Here is a 19,677-nt window from a genome sequence, read left to right on the forward strand (position 1 = left end):
GGGGAGGTGTAAAACCAGACTGGACCCGGCACGAGTCGCGATTCATCACTGCCACGCGAGGCGGACTCACCGAATGCGCTCGGTGAAGGTTGTAAACGGCGCTGCGAGTGCGTAGGTATACGTGGTAACGTTAGCGACTGCTCCGATTTGTGTGACCGCGGCAACGAAGCGTAGTACACGTGCAGCGACTGTAGTAGGAGGGACTGTTGTAGGTAACAAAAGGCGGCCCGCCAATGAGGTCGCGTGTCTTCGAATACCCCTTCTTTTCTTGGCGACGAGTTTCTTCCTGGAAAAATGCGCAGTGCAAGCGAAGCTGATATACATCCAAATGCAAGGTTTCCACGCGTAGTGTATACCCGGCTCCCTCCGTCCTGTTAAGGGTTGGTTCTGGCGAGCTTCCGGCGTTTATTTATGGTAACATTCTGTAAACGATTTTCAAAGTTTATTTTTTATTTTACGAAGATCAATGTTGATTTCCGATAACGTTGGAATTATACGAAGTTTGGTGTGTCATTTTGTTGCATTGAAAATTCCCAGGAGTTGTAAACGAGAATAGACACTATAAATACGAATGTTATATATCCCGCTCCACAGTAACGTCATTCCTCTTTCCCTCTTTAAGGGAGAAATCTCAACAGCTGCCCTCTAAAGAGACAATGCATTGATACTATTTCCTTATTCTTGTGAAGAAAATGGGGGGATTGAGAAGGCTTCTATCGCAAGTCGTAAAACTCAGTAGCAGTCCTCCCAATCTCCAAACAAACTGGTTCATTCCTCTGTCATAGAAATAGGTAAAACACGAAAGTGAAATGTGCGGCGAAATCTCCAGCTGAGCATGATTTGCTCCAAACAAACTGGTTCATTCCTCTGTCATAGAAATAGGTAAAACACGAAAGCGAAATGTGCGGCGAAATCTCCAGCTGAGCATGATTTGCGGGTCGGCGGATGTCTTGTGGGTGTGGTTGGCGAGCGACGTCCTGCTGGCGGATCGCTTCGGCAAAGGTGTACTGGCGTCATTTCCGTGGCGGATGACGTCAGTTAAATATTGGTGTATCCCAGCATAAAACACTGTCGTGTTAAACTATAAAACCCTAAAACGAACAACCCTAATTATAACGTATTCTTTATTACTAAAGGTTGCTTCCCCGCAAGAAGACCTTGTGTGCAGGGGCGCATCCTTTACAGGCCGCTTGCTTTGTTGTACTGGCGTCCTTTCCATGACGGATATGACGTCAGTGAAATATTGGTGTATCCGGGAATAAAACACTTTCGTGTTAAAACACCAATACCCTTACCTTCGCACCTTCCTACCTCTCTAAGGAGAGAAGAAAGCTACCAAACTCCTGCTTCGTTAGGTGAAGTAGGACGGCACCTCAATTTTATTCTTTTCCCGACAACGCCTACGAAGAGGAGAGTCGCGAAAGATCCCGACGAAAGCGACACTCGCAGCATCACTGCAATAGACCTGATACAGGGACCCACGCGCAAAGGAGATGTTTGCGCAGCTGCCGTCATAGCATTCTGAAGCCCCAGTTGTAGCCGCATTGTGACTACTGCGCAGTAGAATGGTGCCTGTGGACCATGTCGGCTTGCTCATGCGTACAAAGCGCTTTGGTTTATAGAGTGCCTAATTAAGGGAATAAAAATAACAGTTCATAAAAGGCAAGGGGGTCAACCAAGGAAGCCTCCGGTTGGCTACTGTACGTATAGAGGAGAAAAAACGGGGATTGAAAGAGAAGCAAAAAGTAGAGATGAAGAAATAGTGGTGGAGAAAAAGAGAGCGAAAAGGTGGGTCTAAACCATGAAAAAAAAGACGGCGAAAAACAATGCAAGAACTGCGACCAAATGGATGCTCGAAAAGCGCTGCACCCTAATAATGCCCCTGCAACTGTTTAGGGAAGAATGCGGCATTCAAAAGGCTTTTGTAGCCTTTCTGCGACTGCGACGGGCAACGCCTTTGATATAAAATACCTCGTGCCGCAAAAGGATGACTGTTGAGTCTGCTTAGCGGTTTTCACAGGTGCTGCCTCCGCGTCGTGAACTGAGCACAGGAGAAAAAATATGTTTAGTTATCCCTTCAGTTGCACACACGTCCCAAGTAGGGCTGCTAGCCATGTAGACAGTGAAGGAAGAAAAATTCGTACACACGAGTCCCATCCCACGGCGACAAAGTAGGGGGACGTCCCAGCGCGCCGTGTTAGCACCGTTACTTAGTCATTAGGCACTCTTGACATTTTCCCTCACCGCTAGTCTAGAGTGCACAAAATGGGCCTGATTATTTCTACGTGATCTTGTTAAGGAAGTTTTTGCCCTTCGGCCAGGGTGTTAAAACGTCCAGCCTGATAGTCGTCTGCGGTGCCTGTCTAGGACGCCGCTCTAGGCATATAACCACCTCACTGTGAACGAACGCTTCCCAAGCAGATCTTTTGAGCTTGTTTCATTAAAGAGAGATGATGAAAGGAAATGGGGGATTCTGGAAAGCGAGGTGGAAGTTAGTCCCGGGGAGCCTGGCACCGTAAGAAGGAAGGAATAATTGATGAGTCTGTTCAACTGCGGGCGGTGAACATTAAAACCGAGATTAACGCCCACCACGCGAACGAACGGCACGCTACAAGAAACCATTCGTAATTCACAGCCTCCGCCCGGTACCATGTGGACAAACTACGCTGCTCAAACGTGATGTCGGACAAGACACCGATAACCACAAATAATTCCTGCGAATAAATATCTTTCATACTATGCAGACTATTTTTCCTTTTGCTTATGGGTCACCATTGTGCGGATGTCGAACGTAACAAAAGCCTGTGGGACAGAAGGGTACCAACCCATGCGGTGACAAAACATCAGGAAAGGTTTACCGAATCATCTTTTACGCTTTAACAAAACATTGGCTTGGCAAGACCCAACTGTGGCTCGGCTCGTAAACCAGGAAAGTCTCTCCCTCTTTCTATCGTTCGCTCTCTCTCACTCTTCACACACACAAACACACACATACACACAAAAACAACAAACACACACACACACACACACACACGGACCCGCACGCACACGCACACACACACGTAGGCGCACCCACTCACACATACACACACGCAGATGCACACACAAACACACTTTCATGCACAAGCACATACGCACACACTCACACCCACACGCACATGCACAAACACACTTGCACGAACACACACGCACGCGCGCACACACAAGCACACACTCACACACACATACACGCACACGCACACTCACACACAAACACACTTGCACCCACAAGCACACAAACACGCACACCCACACGCACGCACGCGCATGCACACGCACACGCACGCATACGCACGCACGCACGCACGCACGCACACATACACACGCACACGCACACACACACACGCACACACATACACGCACACATACATGCACAAGCACACACACGCACACGCAAACGTACACACACATGCATACGCGCGCACACACACATGTACACTCACACACGCTCACACACACACAAGCACACGCACACACAAACACCTGCATGCACAAGCACACACAAACACTTGCACGCACAAGCACACACAAACACACCTGCACGCACGAGCACACAAACATACACGCACACGCACACATGCACAAGGACACATACGCACATGCATACGCACACGCACATGCACACACGCACACGCATGAGCACACACGCACGCACGCGCACACACACACGCACACACTCACACACACCCGCGTACGCACACACAAACACACTTGCACTCACAAGCACACACACACGCACGCACCTACATGCACACGCACACACACATGCACACCCACACACACGCACACACCCGCACGCACGCATGATCGCACACGCATACTCACACGCACACACATACATGCACACACACGCACACACTCACATGCACACGCACACGCACACACACACGCAAACGCACACACACCCACACGCGCATGCACACGCACACACTCACACACACACACGCGCACGCACACAGAAACACACTTTCACGCACAGGCACACACACCCGCTAACACACACGCACGCACACACACACGCACACACATGCACAAGCACACACACTAACACGCACACGCACACGCCCACACACACGCCCACACACACGCACGCACACACACGCGCACGCATGCACACGCACACACACGCACACGCACACACAAACGCACACATGCATACACACGCACATACACACACGCGCATATACACGTAGACGCACGCACACTCACGCACATGCACATACACGCGCACGCACACGTACATGCAAGCACACGCGCAAACACGCGCGCACACGCACACACACACACACACACACACACACACACACACACACACACACACGAACCCACACACACACACAATGTCACGCCCGAACGATACATCACGGACCAGTGTGCGGTGTACGGGGCCGCGAGGGCGACGATGACCCACATGATGTGGGAGTGCAACGACGCGGAAGCGGGAACGAATATACTACTGCCCCATCTCGCGCGTGCGCTGCGCGAGACGGACAAGGACGCACAGAAAGCCGCCGCGCAGTTTGCGCTGGCGGCGATCACACGCCAGCAGTCGCGGCCGGCACCCCCCTCCTAGCGAGGGAGTGAGAGCCACCGTGACCTTTTAGCCGGCGAGTAAAGATGTTGTTTCCCCCCCAACACACACACACACACCCCACAAACACACCTTCATTTGAAATGAGTCGTCGAAGGAAGCAAAATGACCTGAGTCGGCAGTGATTACATGGGCCACGTATAGAGTGTAGCTTGATTAGTGGCTGTATCCGAGTGCAATGCAGAGTAGGGGCCGCCCTAGCAACTGCGTCTTCTCAGCTCGCTGCCACGTGTGGCGGTGATAGATTGTGCTTGTGCAGGTGTTGACAGGCCTCGAACTAATGGCGTTCTTCGGAGCGAGAGCAGAAACCGAGGAACTGCTCCAGGAAGCTCTGACCATTGAGTCAACGTACAGAGCGCGGACTTTATCATTTGCTGGGAGAAAGTTCTGCCCCGAAATGCTTTCAGCAATACCCCACGAATCTTCCAAACGATGTGCGCGTGCCTGGGCGCGAAAAAATCTAGCGCAGGTTTAAAAAAAGACAGTTTTTCCCGCGTAGTGTGAGCTAAAGCGGGAATAATGACCGCTCGGCCAACGGATAAGTTTCAATTGGGCGTAGATAGTAGTGCAGGAGAAACTCGCTACTCTCTCGCTACTATATATATATATATATATATATATATATATATATATATATATATATATATATATATATATATATATATATATATATCCACAGTTAGATCTACAAGGTTAATCTGGTTTCATGGAAGCTGCCCCAAGCTCTTGCGACACATGCCTACACGTGACCCCTGTCCACTTCGCTGGATTCACAATGCTTTTTCGATAACTTATTTGCTTGCCTGCTTAACCGCAAGGGGTACTGCGCAGTTTCTCGAGGAAGAAGTTGATTTAATCGCAGGGTATATGGGTTCAAAGCCCGAAGTTGTCTGTGTGTATACATGACTTATTATCATGGTCTCTATCCACGACATTGCTGACAAAAAATGCTGAGGTATGTTCGACTCAGAATGCTAACAAATGATGTCTTGCTAAACTAAAGCAGTATTCGGATCACTCTTATGGTCGCGCTGCTTCTTCGGTGGATGAGACGATGCAGCTGCCATTGCAACACCCGTACCTTTATAAGAAGGACGGTTTCATGAATGATCAGTTCATTTCACATACTAGTCGTGAATTAGGAACGTGAACTGTGTTTAAACTGTCCAGAGACAGGTTATTCTTGTACTACTGATAAGCATCCTTTGCAATGGTACTTCTGCTCAGTGAAAGGAGAGCCGCAGACTCGGAAACACGGTTCAGGTTCACGTGCTCGGTCAAGATACCAGTGGTGCCAAGCTACTGGAGTTGTACAAGTGAACTCTTTTAATTCAGAATTCCACCTAACAACTGCTACGAAAGCTGCAAATGCACACGACAGTGTTGTTCTGTGCCGTTATGTTCCGCGAATACCCCTTTTACTTTGCTGCCATGTCCGAAGGAAACGGTCATGGCCTTACTTAGCAGCGCCGCTGCGTGGAGGGCTCTTTTACGATTCACCATAGTCATTCTACGAGTTTTGTGTTCATCGAGAAGGAATGTATGGGGAACAAATGCTCGCGATCTGTCAGATACCGTCATTTGAGTTGCAGGTGCGTTGTCTGCGCCGACGTAACAAAATTGCGGAAAAAGGATGGTGTTTCGAAGGGATTCAGCGTAGCGTCGGGCGATGGCTCGAGAGAAACGGCGGGTCCAGGGACAGCCGAGGCGGACGAGTGTAGGACAACCTATCCGTCTATTATATAACGCTAATTAAAAGGTTGATGAGAACAGGGTGCTCCTGCCACGATAAGTGTGTCAAGACATGCACAAGGCAGCACCCCCGATTGTCAAGACGGCGTTGGCTTAGAAAACTAGGCGGTGTTGCCTAGAGGCGTCTGGATTTTTGAGGGGAAATGTTGGCGGATGCGAAAACAGACGAAGAAAATGTCACGGGAGATAGCTAAGCGCGACTGATAACACGGTAACAAACAGTGTGGGCCTGGCCGGTTGACTGAAAGCTGGGGTTACTGTTTTCCCGCATGTCGAGAAGGCGTTGCAAGGAAGCATAGCACTCTTCACGTTGTCGTCACCATCGTAGTGCGCTGCGATCCCCACGAAAAACGTCGGCTGGCTTCGCCACACCAAGATTCTTGGCGAATAACCACAGCTGAATCGTATCGACAATAAAGAGTAACGGCACTTTTAGACGATATTTATGTTTAACAAAAGCGCGCACGCCAGCGAGGAATCTCGAGCCAAGGGTTATAGCCATAGTCTGAACTCTATGCTGATAATTAGGTAACTCCGTCCACACAACAGTATTTCGTGGTTTTTTTTTTTTGAAGGACAAAAGATCAGTAAGGTGAAGAAAATAGTGACATTACAGTGCTAACTAGGTAATTTTAAATTTATACGCAAACTTGGACACGAATTAGAAGTAGCTTGGCAAACAACAGTACTGTAATGTTAAGACGCGCCTGTTCTTAATTATCTGATCTGTCTGAGCACTTAAACACCTTTAATTTTTTGCGTGTGGAGACAGGCGAGCCCTCTTGGATTATGAGCACCGGATTACTCGCACCGAATTGTACCGAATGACAAGTGACAAGTCTTTACTCTCCAATTACGTTAGACCGAAAGGGTGTAAATGGCCTGTCGGGTCATAATGTAATGCTTGGAAAAACAAATACGTTTCGCACTCGTCTTACAATCAGAGAAATACAAGAAAAACTGTAATAACGAGGTAGGCAGCGATTTCGATATTACCGCCTGCATTACAAAGGAAGCGTGTCCCGTAATAGTTTAGCAAAAGTGCGATAACATAAAGCGCACATTCACAATGTACTATAACGTTCCAGCGATAATCCGTGATGCCTACAACCTGTTTAAACGCGGTTAAGAACAAAAGCAATTAATTAGACCCCCCTACTGAATTTAAACCATTTTAAACCAGGAAGGACAGTAGAGCTGCGATGTCTTGCGCTGGGCTCTCTAATGTTGGGTTGAGGATGCCGCATGTCACTAGAGTCCGAGTTCCGGCTCTTCCATATTCCGTGCTTCATATCCTAAATTTTACCTTAAAACTGCAAACGGGCTACGCATTTTCCGATTTGAGGCAGCTTTTGTAGTTTGCAACATGTCAATACCCATACAGCGCTCATAGCGGAAGCACGTCATTCACGGATACCAAGTGATCAGTGGGAGTGCCTTTGTTTTAGGGTATGATGGCGCCAATGGCCTGACTTTCCGCTGACTTGAGAGCCATTGTTAAGCTTTGCATCAGCCTCGTCACATATAACAGCTGCTTTCCGGCAGTTGACGCTTGCTCTGTTCCACGCATTCTTGACGAGATTTTCAAACCTGAGGCTTCACGAACCCGAGTTTCACGGGGCTACAAATGCTCATGGAATTTTTAGTGTGTGCAAACAAAGAAGCTTATGTAATGTGCGTTTACCCAACAGCCACAGCATACAACGGCTTCTCGGGCCCGCTACCCCCCGAACCAGCACGAAACGCGAAGTTGCTTCCGAACTGCTCCATCGCGTCTTTGAACCTTACGCTGTGCTGAAGTAGGAAGGCTCCACGAATACGCCATTCCTATTTATTTTTCCAGGCGACTGCCCTAACATCAGCACCTCGACTCCAATGAAGTGCGCCGAATAAATTCATCCTCATCATCACCTCAAAATGGAAGAAAAACATTGGAATGTAGTAGGCTAACACATGCGAGCGCCTTTAACGCCAGTCGGTCTTTTATTTTCGTTCTAGAATGCGTATTTTGCAACTGTTTGCAAATTTGTTCGCAACAGACCACGTTTAAGCATTTGAAGCTGGGGAAAAAAACTCAACTTGGTTTATAGGCACGACAAAAAAAAAAAAAAAAAGCGCTGCAGAGTCGCTGCCCCTAAATGACGCACGAAAGTGACGGTGCCCACTTAAAATGATCTATGCCGCTAATTTCCGGCGACACGTTGACAGGAAGCATTAAGCCCGATTATTTAGCCGCGTAGCCCGGTTGTCGCGGCGTGACTTAATTATTCACAATTCTCTTCGGCCACTCCCGCTCGCATCTCGAGTGTCCCTCAGTGAGCGCTAGCGCCGAGGGCTTGCGGTAGCAGCAAGCCCTCATCAGTCGCGTTTCTGTGTTTTTTCCGGCAAAAAAAACTCGAGACGGGGATATTTTGCGTTAATTCTACGACTAATTCACCCCAGGAAGTATGGCCTCGGGGTGTGTTAGAATTGTGTTCTAAGTTATTTTTAGTTGTAGTTTCATCTGTAAGTCTTCTAGCTTATAAAAAGAATTTCGTCGGCAAATTTCTGTGCACTTAGTTCTTCAATAAAGAGATTATCTCGCTCTATAAGTTGCGGCGACAGGTACGGTTCGAAAAATGTTGCTGGAACCTGGGTTGACTAGAAGTGCTCCTGACAACGACACTTCGCACCATCAAACGTTGGCGTGAACACCGTATCAATTCAGAAAGAAATGCTGGGCAAAGAATTTAAGCCAGGTGCAAACTGAACTCCAATCATTGGGAGTATACGCCAGATGTTCTATTATTTGAGCTCCAGGAGCATTGGAAGCCTAGATGGCAGAGTTTCAGAGACGAAATTCGACGGTTTTGTATTCGATTTTGAGCTTGTCCAAACGTAGCTTTCTTATTATTGTCTCTTATCTGCCGTGTTTAGTTGCGGCATCGAAAGAACCAACGTCAACAGCTTCTGCTGAACTTTTTTCAAGTTTCCCACACTTGTATTTGTTTCCGTGGTGCACTCAACGATCTATCGAGTTTGCATCAGAACAGGGCCATGGGTTCCGGCAAAGGCTTCCCTGGGGCCTCGGCTTGACGTCAGTGTTGGGGCAGAGGCACCATATGACGGCTGCCATCGATTCAAGTGACAGCCTATGACGTGTCGTACACATTCGAGTCCCCACCACGGACTAAAAAAAAAGAAAAAACAACTCCGTGTCCAGAGTGCCGTGCGGCGGCACTGTAAGCAGTCCACTAAATTGACGTTTTAGTTATTGATTCAGAGTACCCCCAAAGGCCCTCTGGACGAGGATATTACACATGGGGGGGGGGGGGGGGGAGACAATGTAATACGAAAATACGGACAAAAATACAAGACGTACTACGACCAGTAATTAGCTGCAATGAAGAGGAAACCATAAATAGAATCTAGAGCCATACTGCGCTGTACAATCGTTAAACAACCAGATAAAATGTGAAAATTACGCGCGAGAGCTCTAAGACTATGCGTGAAACTTCTTCGACGTTAATATTGAAAAAGCCAATATAGCGTAAAAACAAAGAAGGAAAACCGTAACAAGTGGCGGTATATCCAGAAATAGCCCGCAGCAAGAGCAAGAACAATGAATGCGAGCTACAAATATAGGGCGGTATGCACTAGTTTAAAACTAAAAGGAAAAATGTTTAGTTTGTGACAGTAGCGTGCAAGAGCGGCAAGAATTTATTGGGATCTTTTTCGGTGGCAACATGTACTGGCAAGTCATTCCACTCCCCAATGGTGCGCGATTAAGCGTCTTTCCGCAAAAAAAAAAAGAAAGAAAGCCACGTCTGGCACTACTTTGCCCTCCCCATTGTAAGGTAATTTAACCTAACGAATACAAGCAATAATTTAAAACAACGAAAGCGATTATAAGCCGGAAGACTTATAATCAAAAAATAAAAATACAAAACAGGTATACGCCGGACTCGAACAAACGTCCTTCGTATCAAGAAGCTAAGACAACCCGACCTCCCACACTTTCTTACTTCCCCCCTCACCCTTTGTACACTGGGAGAACCTGATTACCAGCGGTCACCTGGACGTCCAGAAACTTTTCGGGCTGGACGTCCGGGTGAGGGAGCTCCGCAATAATTTTCACCACATGGAGATGTCCAGCGACTTCTGGCATGTAGGGCATCGTTCGCTTCGTGGATTCCCGGGCTAGTGAGCCACTCCCACTTCCTGGCTCCATAAAGTTTCGTACCACTACTACAGAAACTCTGCGCGGCTATGGCAGATGTTCTGTCCCGTGTCAGCCTAGGCTTTAAAATTCGGATGCCTTCGGAGGACACCCTAGATACAACGATAAAGCAAACGCCCACCACAGGGTTGTCGGAGCGGCGCTGACCACCTTCTACTGGCTTTGGCAGACACAACCGAATACATACAAGTGTACCAGAGCGCAGACGATAATACAGGGGTACCGGTACTTATAAATAATGCGAGAACGTCGGCCGCATAATCCGATGAATGTGGGTTGAGTTCCTGCGTCACACCCAGCAAACTCTACTCCACCATTCGTCTTATCTATCAATTATTTTCCTTATTTTTTTCGATTAATGGTCAAGCACTTGCTTACCATATGCCCTCCCTGTCTTTGTGCCTGTGGCCTCAGTTTTTTTAGCCATCTAAGGAGCCCCACATTATAAAAATGTGATTAGCCCCGTCCACAGCCCCAGTTTCCTCATACTAGTAAGCTAGCACAGGAAGACTTCCGGATATTCGACAGCTTCTGACGTGCCTTAGATATTCGAGTCACGAGCGGAAAAAAAATGTTTCCGTCATCTCACGTTTTCGGAGCGCTCTAGTTACCGCCGTTAAGGAAGTCCCCCCCCCCCCCCCCCCCTCCTGGGCCTAATACGGTAGAGTCGAATAAAAATTAATACACAAGAAAACAAATCATGCTGGTTCATCGCAAGTTCAAGCGCTACACCACTGTAAGCACCATGCGATGTCGTAGGTTTTTTCCATTCGGTGCGACCATGTTTCTCATTTATTTTGTATATCAGATGTTTCTATCTTGTCGGAATTTAAACGAAGGGAAACACTTTCGCTAGGCTTGCTAGGGTATTCCCGAGTGCGGGCTTCGATGCATGCATGGATTTATGTATGTATGTATGTATGTATGTATGTATGTATGTATGTATGTATGTATGTATGTATGTATGTATGTATGTATGTATGTATGTATGTATGTATGTATGTATGTATGTATGTATGTATGTATGTATGTATGTATGTATGTATGTATGTATGTATGTATGTATGTATGTATGTATGTATGTATGTATGTATGTATGTATGTATGTATGTATGTATGTATGTATGTATTGTAAGGGAGATCGTCGAGGCTCAGGTAGATGGCCGAGGGGATTGATTTATGGGCGAGAGGGGAAGCGAGCATAGATTTGAGCGTCCATACGATGGCCGATATCACGCGCAAAAGCGTCTCCTGCGGTGCTTCGTCTTCCGCTGACACCGGCGTGAACGCACACCCTCACGGGTAGATTGGACAACTTTTCCATATGGCTGATGCCTGCGCACGGCACATACCCTGATGGTCTCCCGTGTCCATTATTCTTGCTACATTCGTCCCCCGTCGAAAAGGAGCCATCCTGGCGACTCGGCGCTAAGGTGACGACAGCCCTAAGGGGTCGTAAAAAGGCTTCAACCATTGCACATGGACCATCTCACGTCCGCGCCGACAAAGAACGACGTGGTCGACGTGGTCGGTTCCACGAGGTAGTTGAACGGCGATGTGCGCTCAATAACTCGGTACGGTCCATGGTACTCGGCTACTAGCTTCGGAAAGAGACGAGGTGTTGGGCAGGGGATCAAGAGCCACATAAGTGAGCCCGGGTCATAAGTCGGCGCTTTGGTAGAATCGTCACGACGATGTTTCTGAAGCTGTTGATCGGCCGATGTAAACGAACGGGCGAGTTGACGGCATTCTTCGGCGTGGCGGGCAAGCTCCGAAACCGCTGTAAACTTCGTGGCGTCGGGATTGTAGGGGAGAATGGTGTCAATCGTGTAGGACGGCTCACGTCCGTACAACAAGAAAAAAAAATGTGGTTGTTCCCTCTTCCTCAGGAACCGGTAAACCACAAAAGTGAAAGGAGCCTTCACAGGAGCAGTTGAATGTTTATTGTGCACCAATATGAACTTGCATGTCGCTATTTATATTTTGTCGATACGTCACCATTACACGCAGCAACGTTGGACAGTGGATTGCACGCGTCGGAGCATTGCGTAAATCGTACTGAAACAACAGGGGCTCGCAAAGCGTCCGTGCGAACGAAACCAGATGGGTTGTCAGCGAATCGTTTGCTGAACCCACGGAACGTTGCAGCGAAATGAGCAGCGGACCGTGTCACATACGCGACATCCGCAAGTCGACTTCTCCGCAGCTTCCGTTGCGCGCCCCCCGTATACGTAGGCGCTGGCATCGAGGCGCCAACTGTAGGCGCTCATTAGCGTCATGATACACTACTTGCTTCGCCTCTCCTAGATGGCAGCGCCATCTGAAAGAAAGGCTATAAGGCGCGTTTGTCGTCCTATTCACCTGTTTGTTCATAGCGCAGTCGAAAGCGCGTTTCGTACCTGACGTTGCGGCGGAAGAGTTCGTGGCTCGAATCCCGGCGCCGCCGCATCACTCGGAAGTTTTTCAGGCGATGTCATTTCTGTGACGGTTATGACGTCAGATCTTGGTGTACCCCGGCATAAAACACCTTCGTGTTAAAAAGATAACACTTCTGTTGACCCCGTCCCAATGAATGTCATGCGAAATCTTATTTTCTGGGACCAGTCTACCTCATTTCTCGCCCCATACTATGCATTGCTAGGATGCGCTTGAGCAGCCACTAATATAAAACGTCCTGGTTGCGTGTGATCGAACGAAGTTTGTCCAGCGAAAGCCAAGTTTTCGCGCCGTCGGCGCGCAGTGCGCGAGCATGCAATTGCACCGCAATTCAGAACAAAGACGCTGCTCGGCGCAGTGGGCTCTCTACGCGCGAACGCGCCGTAAGCTTGGGTACAGGCAGCGCCTCCTTGTATCATTTTCTGATGGCACCCGCCCTTACTCTTCCCCCTTATTTCCCTTTTCACACCCCTCGCCTTGGAACGAACGAGCGATTAGGTGCTTTCACTGCAACCATGACAGGCGCTAGCTTGACCGTGGCCGAGCCTTAAGGTCATATTGACGGTACGAGGCGTTCTGTGGGTTTGTACCTGGAGTAATAGAGCTTTTGCTCTTCTTCACAAAACAACTCCCACTGAAGAGACCAGAACTTTTGGAATCCACGAGCAGGCGGGCTCCCTCGCGCATGCGCAGGAGGTTGTCCGGGACCTACGCCCGGGACAAACTCTGCGGCCGCGTCTAACGGCAAGTCGAGGAAGTTCTTCGCGCAGCTGGCGGAGCTTGGTTTGCGCCGCTGCGCAATGACACTCGCGCTGTAGGCGAATGCTAAGATTGAGGCCTGCACACGAGGAAACATTGCAGCTGATTTGTAACAATACGTTAATAAAATTATTGGAGCTACACTAATGCCGCTTTTACCGTTATTTTTGCGGCCAGGCTGGCGTTGTTCAGAATACATGGACACGTAAATGCCCTTGAAAAAAATTTACAGGAGCTGGTAGAAGTTTCTGAAAATTTATCTATAAGGCATATGTTTATAGAAGCATTCAGAAAAATTAAATATTTATTTAATGCCGGGCAGGTAGCAAATCAAACTAGCCCTCTTTGTGAAAACCTTCCATATCTGGCTTCTGGTAAAATTCTTCATACGGGCCAGTGAAATTCTTCATGGAGTAAATTAGTATTCTAACTCGTGTACTACTCCCAGACCTTGCGTTGTACGATATGAGCGGGGCCGCCAGTGTATTTTAGGACATGCAAGTTAATCTTACAAGACATAAGACACAGCCTGTTTAGAAAAGCGTTAGACGGTGGCATCTAAAGCCTTGGAACGAGCTTGCACGAAGTCGACCTCATTACACCCGGGGGGCTCATAATCAGATTTTCTAACCTCTTCTGCTTTGCTGCCTGAAGAAAATAGTGGCTTTGATAGTACCCATGCTCTGACAGACGGAGCTTTAACTAATGAGTAATAATGAGCTTCTTTATTCAAGTAGAACGTTTCATGTGAGTGATAGGAGGTCAAAAGATACGACGATCTCTCATTAGAGGAGGAGGATGAAAACTTTTATTGCAGAGCATGTCAGCGCTAAGCGCGCTGGGTGAGAGTGGATCCCTCTTCACAGGATTCCATATGCTGCCTTCGCCACCTGGCCTATGGTAACCAGCCGTAGCAGATCCTCCAAGGCGGGGCTGGACAGCAAGATCTTACTTCGCTCGCTAGGGGTAAGGGTAGGGTTCTTAGTGGAGGAAATGCGGATGAGGGGTGGGTGTTCTGGGCTGAAATCGCACCCTCCTATCACGTTGCGAAGAGTACCCAGCTGCTTACATAATGGGCAGGTGTAGTCGAGAAGATGAAAGACGGACCGCTACGTGTTCAGCGCAGATTAAATTCGGTCATAAGATTTAAGCTTCCTTCGGTGCGTACGAATGATGCTGATCAATCAATCAATCAATCAATCAATCAATCAATCAATCAATCAATCAATCAATCAATCAATCAATCAATCAATCAATCAATCAATCAATCAATCAATCAATGTTTATTATAGTGCCCAGGAACAGCGGAGGCCTTCGTGCTGGAGCACTCAGAGGGGAAAATGCAGCACTGTAGTACATCAACAATGTGCTAATAAACACTCAGTGAGCAAAAAAAAAGAAAGAAAGACCTACAAAAAACGGCAAAGAAGATTAGAAATAAAATAGTGCAATCCAACCGACTTTACACAATCAAGTCGTGCTGGCGCACAGAAAAGGTATAAGACAGCAATGAAATGCATCAACAGCTGGCAAAAGAACAGTGAGTGAGCAAAAAATAAGAAGAAACTACAACTTCAAAGAAGAATAAAAATACCATAGTGTAATTTTAGACAACATTACACAATCAATACAAACTGTAATGTCTGGTCAGTTGCAAGAAGACATCTTACAATAAGCGTAACTATACGGAAGAGTGAGGGAAAAGTAGAAAGTTTTTACAAGATTCGGGAAGCGTATATTTTCAGTTTCAAATTGACGCATGAAGTGAATATGGCAACTTTTAATGATAAAAACGGCAGAAAAAGAAAAATTCTACGATAATTACAGTCGCAGTATCAGCACAATACACGAATAACCAGGAACAAGAACAAGCTCGGTGAAGTCAATGCACACGTCAGGACGATAAGTGAAGAAAAAGAGCACTGCCAAGATGAACCTAGTGTGTCAGAGCTGACAACCCGGCCAAAAACTCCCGAAGAGGACTCTGAAAGATATCGAGCTTCTCGGAGTGAACATTATGCAGATGCTGCATCCTTTGAAGAGGAGAACGTGTGCTGCGAGCTCCAGCTGCTTTAAAAGGGTGGGCGAGCCTTGTAGCTTTTTGTGGAACGCGAAAACTGATTGATTCAAGTAGTTCCGGGCATAAAATAATACCATGAAGCAATTTGTACATGAAAAGAAGGTCTCAGTGGGTCCGCCGGGAACTTAGAGAAACAGTTATAGGGATAGGCGCCGAAAGAAAACGATGCCTAAATATTGATGAAAATTTGGTTTGTACACGCTCTATACGTTGACAGTTGGAACTACAGGTTCCATTCCAAACGAAAGAAGCATATTCTAGTTGCGGAATACAAAGCGTTCTGAATCGTTTTAGGAATGAAGAGGGAAACCGGAATTCTCGAGAAAACCTGCATACAGCACCAAGAGAGCGTAGCGCCCGCCTAGTAAGTTGAGTGACATGAGGTGAGAAAGTTAAGGCACTGTCGAAAAGCACGCCGAGGTCTCTGATCTCTTCAACTCTAGACAAGTAACCGCCGTTAATACTGTAGCAAAATAAAGTGCGGTTCGTTTTCCTCCTATAAGACATGACCTTTGTTTTTGTAGAGTTAAGATTTAATCTATTGTCTGAGCACCACTTGGAAAATGAGGATATATCTTGCTCCAGGGCAATGCAGTCATTAATGAACTGAATCCGTCTGAATATTTTAATGCCGTCAGCGTAAAGAAGGAAAGAAGACATCTTAATTGCGGCTGACACATCATTAACAAAAATGGAGAACAAGAGAGGCCCCAACACGGAGCCTTGAGGCACACCGCTTGTTGATCTGTACAGAGCAGACGTCTGCCCGTTAACGCTAACGAAACTGAACCGGTTATCTAGATAACTACCCAACAATGCCACGAGTGGTGTATCAATTCCTACCTGTAAAAGCTTTTTAAGTAACAGCGTGTGGCAGACAACGTCAAATGCTTTGCTCAGATCACAGTAGACAACGTCGAGCTGGCCCCTCTCAGAAATGGCTGCCGAGGCCTGCTCCATAAAGCAGGAGAGATTAGTTGTTGTCGACCTTCCTGATATAAAGCCGTGCTGTTTACTTACAAGAAAATTCTGTACAGAACTTGACAGTAATTTGTACAGCGCTGTCTCAAACAGCTTGGAACAAGCACAAAGGAGAGAAACTGCTCCGTAGTTTGTTAACTGATAATAATATTAATAATAATAGGGAGAAGAATAACAATAAAATGAAATAATCGTTATTACCATGGTCATCATTTACAAGTCATTTGTGTTTACCATAAGAATACAGTGGTTATATAGTGCGACACTCCGCCCAAGTTTCCAAGTACACATCAACGCAGGCCGGACAATTTCGGTGCGATGCAGAAGCTTCATTTAATGTGTTGATAGGCGCCTCTCCGCACTTACACCTACCTAAAACTTACTAAATGACCCCTATTTACGATAAGAATGACTCGGAGCGTTCTCGGGGAGAATTTTTGAACAGAAAATCCCACAAATTAAAAAAAATGGTATTGCTGGGTGTCGAACCCAGGAATTTACGTTTTGAAGCCGATGCACTACTCTCTTTAGCTTGTATTCACTGGCGAGGCACGCATGCAGGCAACCTTGGGAGTGCACCGTTACTGGTTATGTCGGGCTCCGCGGGATGGCGGTACTTGTCCGTGATAAGCACATGATTTGTGTTCAACGTTCCAAACTCTGCCCCACTGAACGCAAAGTAATGCCTCGAGTACAATGTGAGTGCGATTAATAACATAACTGTTGACACCACCGTTGAGAGTCGGGTTGAAACGGAGCAGACGACGCACGCAGGTGTTTTTAAGTGCGAATGCACTTCTTAAGCGAGCCTGAATCGTCCGCCGCCGTAGTCCGCATAGCAACAGCTGCGGGTGCGCGCGCTCCTCGTCTTCCTTAGCAACGGGGGGAGATGGGCGCGCGCTGCCTGGCCGCTGACATGGCACATACCCACGTGGGGGATTGGCCAGGAATCGGGCGTGAGAAGGGCTAATGCACCCGCTTAAAGGAGTACTGACACGAAATTTCAAAGCTGAGATCCGCTCTAGCAATCAAGTACAACGACAACACAAATAGGTGCCTGTGAATAAATGCATCTTTCTTTCTTTGTAGTTATGTGTGTGTGTGTGTGATCTCTCTTTCGCGAACATTACCGAACCGCGCAAATTCAACTCGTGCATTCGCACTTTCACATTCTTCCCCTCGGGGAAATGCGGGGAATTTTTTTCTTCTTCGGCCTGCGGGTACAGTGGAACGAGCCGCGCCATATCCGTGGCGCATCGGCCATGTATGTGGCCGTTTCCAGTGTTGCCAAGCGAAGAAATTTACAGCTAAACTTTTCAATAAGTACCACCTATAGGCCACTGAGACCGACAAGCCAGCTCGCTTTAGTAGCTGATCAAGAAGATTCGGCAGGGTTCAGACAGCCACCAGACGGCGCGGCACTAGGTGTAACAGAAAGTGCTCGGCTGCACTGAATTGACAACGGAATATCGCGGATCTAGTCCCGGCCACAGGGTGTGCCCTCTGACTAAGTTCCCTCAGGGCTGGACGGTAGTAATTATTGTTATATAGCCGGTATTCAATGGCGTGGAATGCATGCAGGCAACCATGCGAGTGCGCCGCCATATCTGTGGCCAAGCGTCTGTTGCCAAGGCGACGTTTTGCGCACGCCCCCAGATCATGCACCCCTCTTATCCTCCATGCCTTCATGGCGGCCAGGCAGGCCGCGGGCCGCGGCGTGACCTTGTGTTTCCGTGCAAGGCATGTGCGAGTGATTCGATAGTCAGTTGTACCGCGATAGCGTTGGAAAAGTCATGATTCCGCTCATGAGTGTGACAACCGAATCTGCAATTCAACCCCAGCCTCCGCGCACACCTACGAGCAAGTGCGAGTCGGTCGTGGCACAAAGGTTGCAACGTGAGTGCAGTGGTCCGTTTGACCGCAGGGACTGCACCATTTTTAAACTGTTGCCCACTGAACACAATGTAATTCCTCAGCGCCAAGTGCTGTTGAGTGCAGCACATTACAATCTACCTATCGCGACACGCGTATGAAGTAGCCGCCGCAGATCAGCTGATTGCCAGCCGCCGCGCTCTAACGTCAGACGTGAGTTGTTTTGCTGAGTGTGAAACATTTAGCGCTCGAGGAAGCCAGCGCTAAATCGGTGTGCGCGTGAACCATTTCTCCAAAGAAATTATTCGGTTTTTGTACTCAACCACGTATTAGAGGGCACTTACCAGAATAAAGTCGTAGATGCGGTGAGGGTGCACTTGCGTCGCATCCGCGTCAGCAGCCAAATCAGCGGCGGACTTATGCTGCTTATACGCGCCGTTCTCAGCCACGGTTTCATCCTCCGTGTACTCGAAGCGCTTGAGAGTAGGTAGAGCGCCACCACTTAATGTGAGTGCCATTAATATTATATCTGTAGACGCCACTATAGAAAACCGGGCTGAAACGCAGCAGGCGATGTACGCTGGTTCTTTTTTTTTGTTTTGTTTTCTTCGAGATGCGGGCGCAAAGCGCATGCGCTGGCACGGTGGCCACCGACATGGCGGTTTTCAGTGTCGCCAGGCGGAATATCTCCCGCTAAACTTTTAATTGAATACCACCTATACAGTGGACGCCAGTGTTACCTTTCGAAGTCTTCGACTTGGGTTGGTCGTCGCCGAACGTGTTTGGACGCAGCAAAATGTGCTTCTGGTACTTCTTGACAGCGTTCTTGTGCTGCTTCACCATGTGGACGAGCTTTGCGCCATCTGCGGGGAATTGGGTACACTACTTAAAGCAAGGACGCGCGAAAAATGAATACAGGGTCAGTTCTTGCATGAGAAGAATACGATT

The 19,677-nt window shown here is 47.8% G+C and overlaps 1 protein-coding gene across 1 annotated transcript in view; it reads right to left on the reverse strand.

Moving 5' to 3' along the window:
- Nucleotides 1-19,677, reverse strand: part of LOC144178691 (uncharacterized) — a 266,572-nt gene that overhangs the window by 139,800 nt on the left and 107,095 nt on the right. The window contains exon 3 of the mRNA XM_077706711.1: nt 19,470-19,592. Coding sequence (XP_077562837.1) covers nt 19,470-19,592 — 123 coding nt within the window. The remainder of the gene's footprint in view (nt 1-19,469; nt 19,593-19,677) is intronic.

This window comes from Haemaphysalis longicornis, unplaced genomic scaffold (assembly GCF_048455015.1).
Source record: "Haemaphysalis longicornis isolate Haplotype H1 unplaced genomic scaffold, Haemaphysalis longicornis Haplotype H1 scaffold_4, whole genome shotgun sequence".
Taxonomy (NCBI): domain Eukaryota; kingdom Metazoa; phylum Arthropoda; class Arachnida; order Ixodida; family Ixodidae; genus Haemaphysalis; species Haemaphysalis longicornis.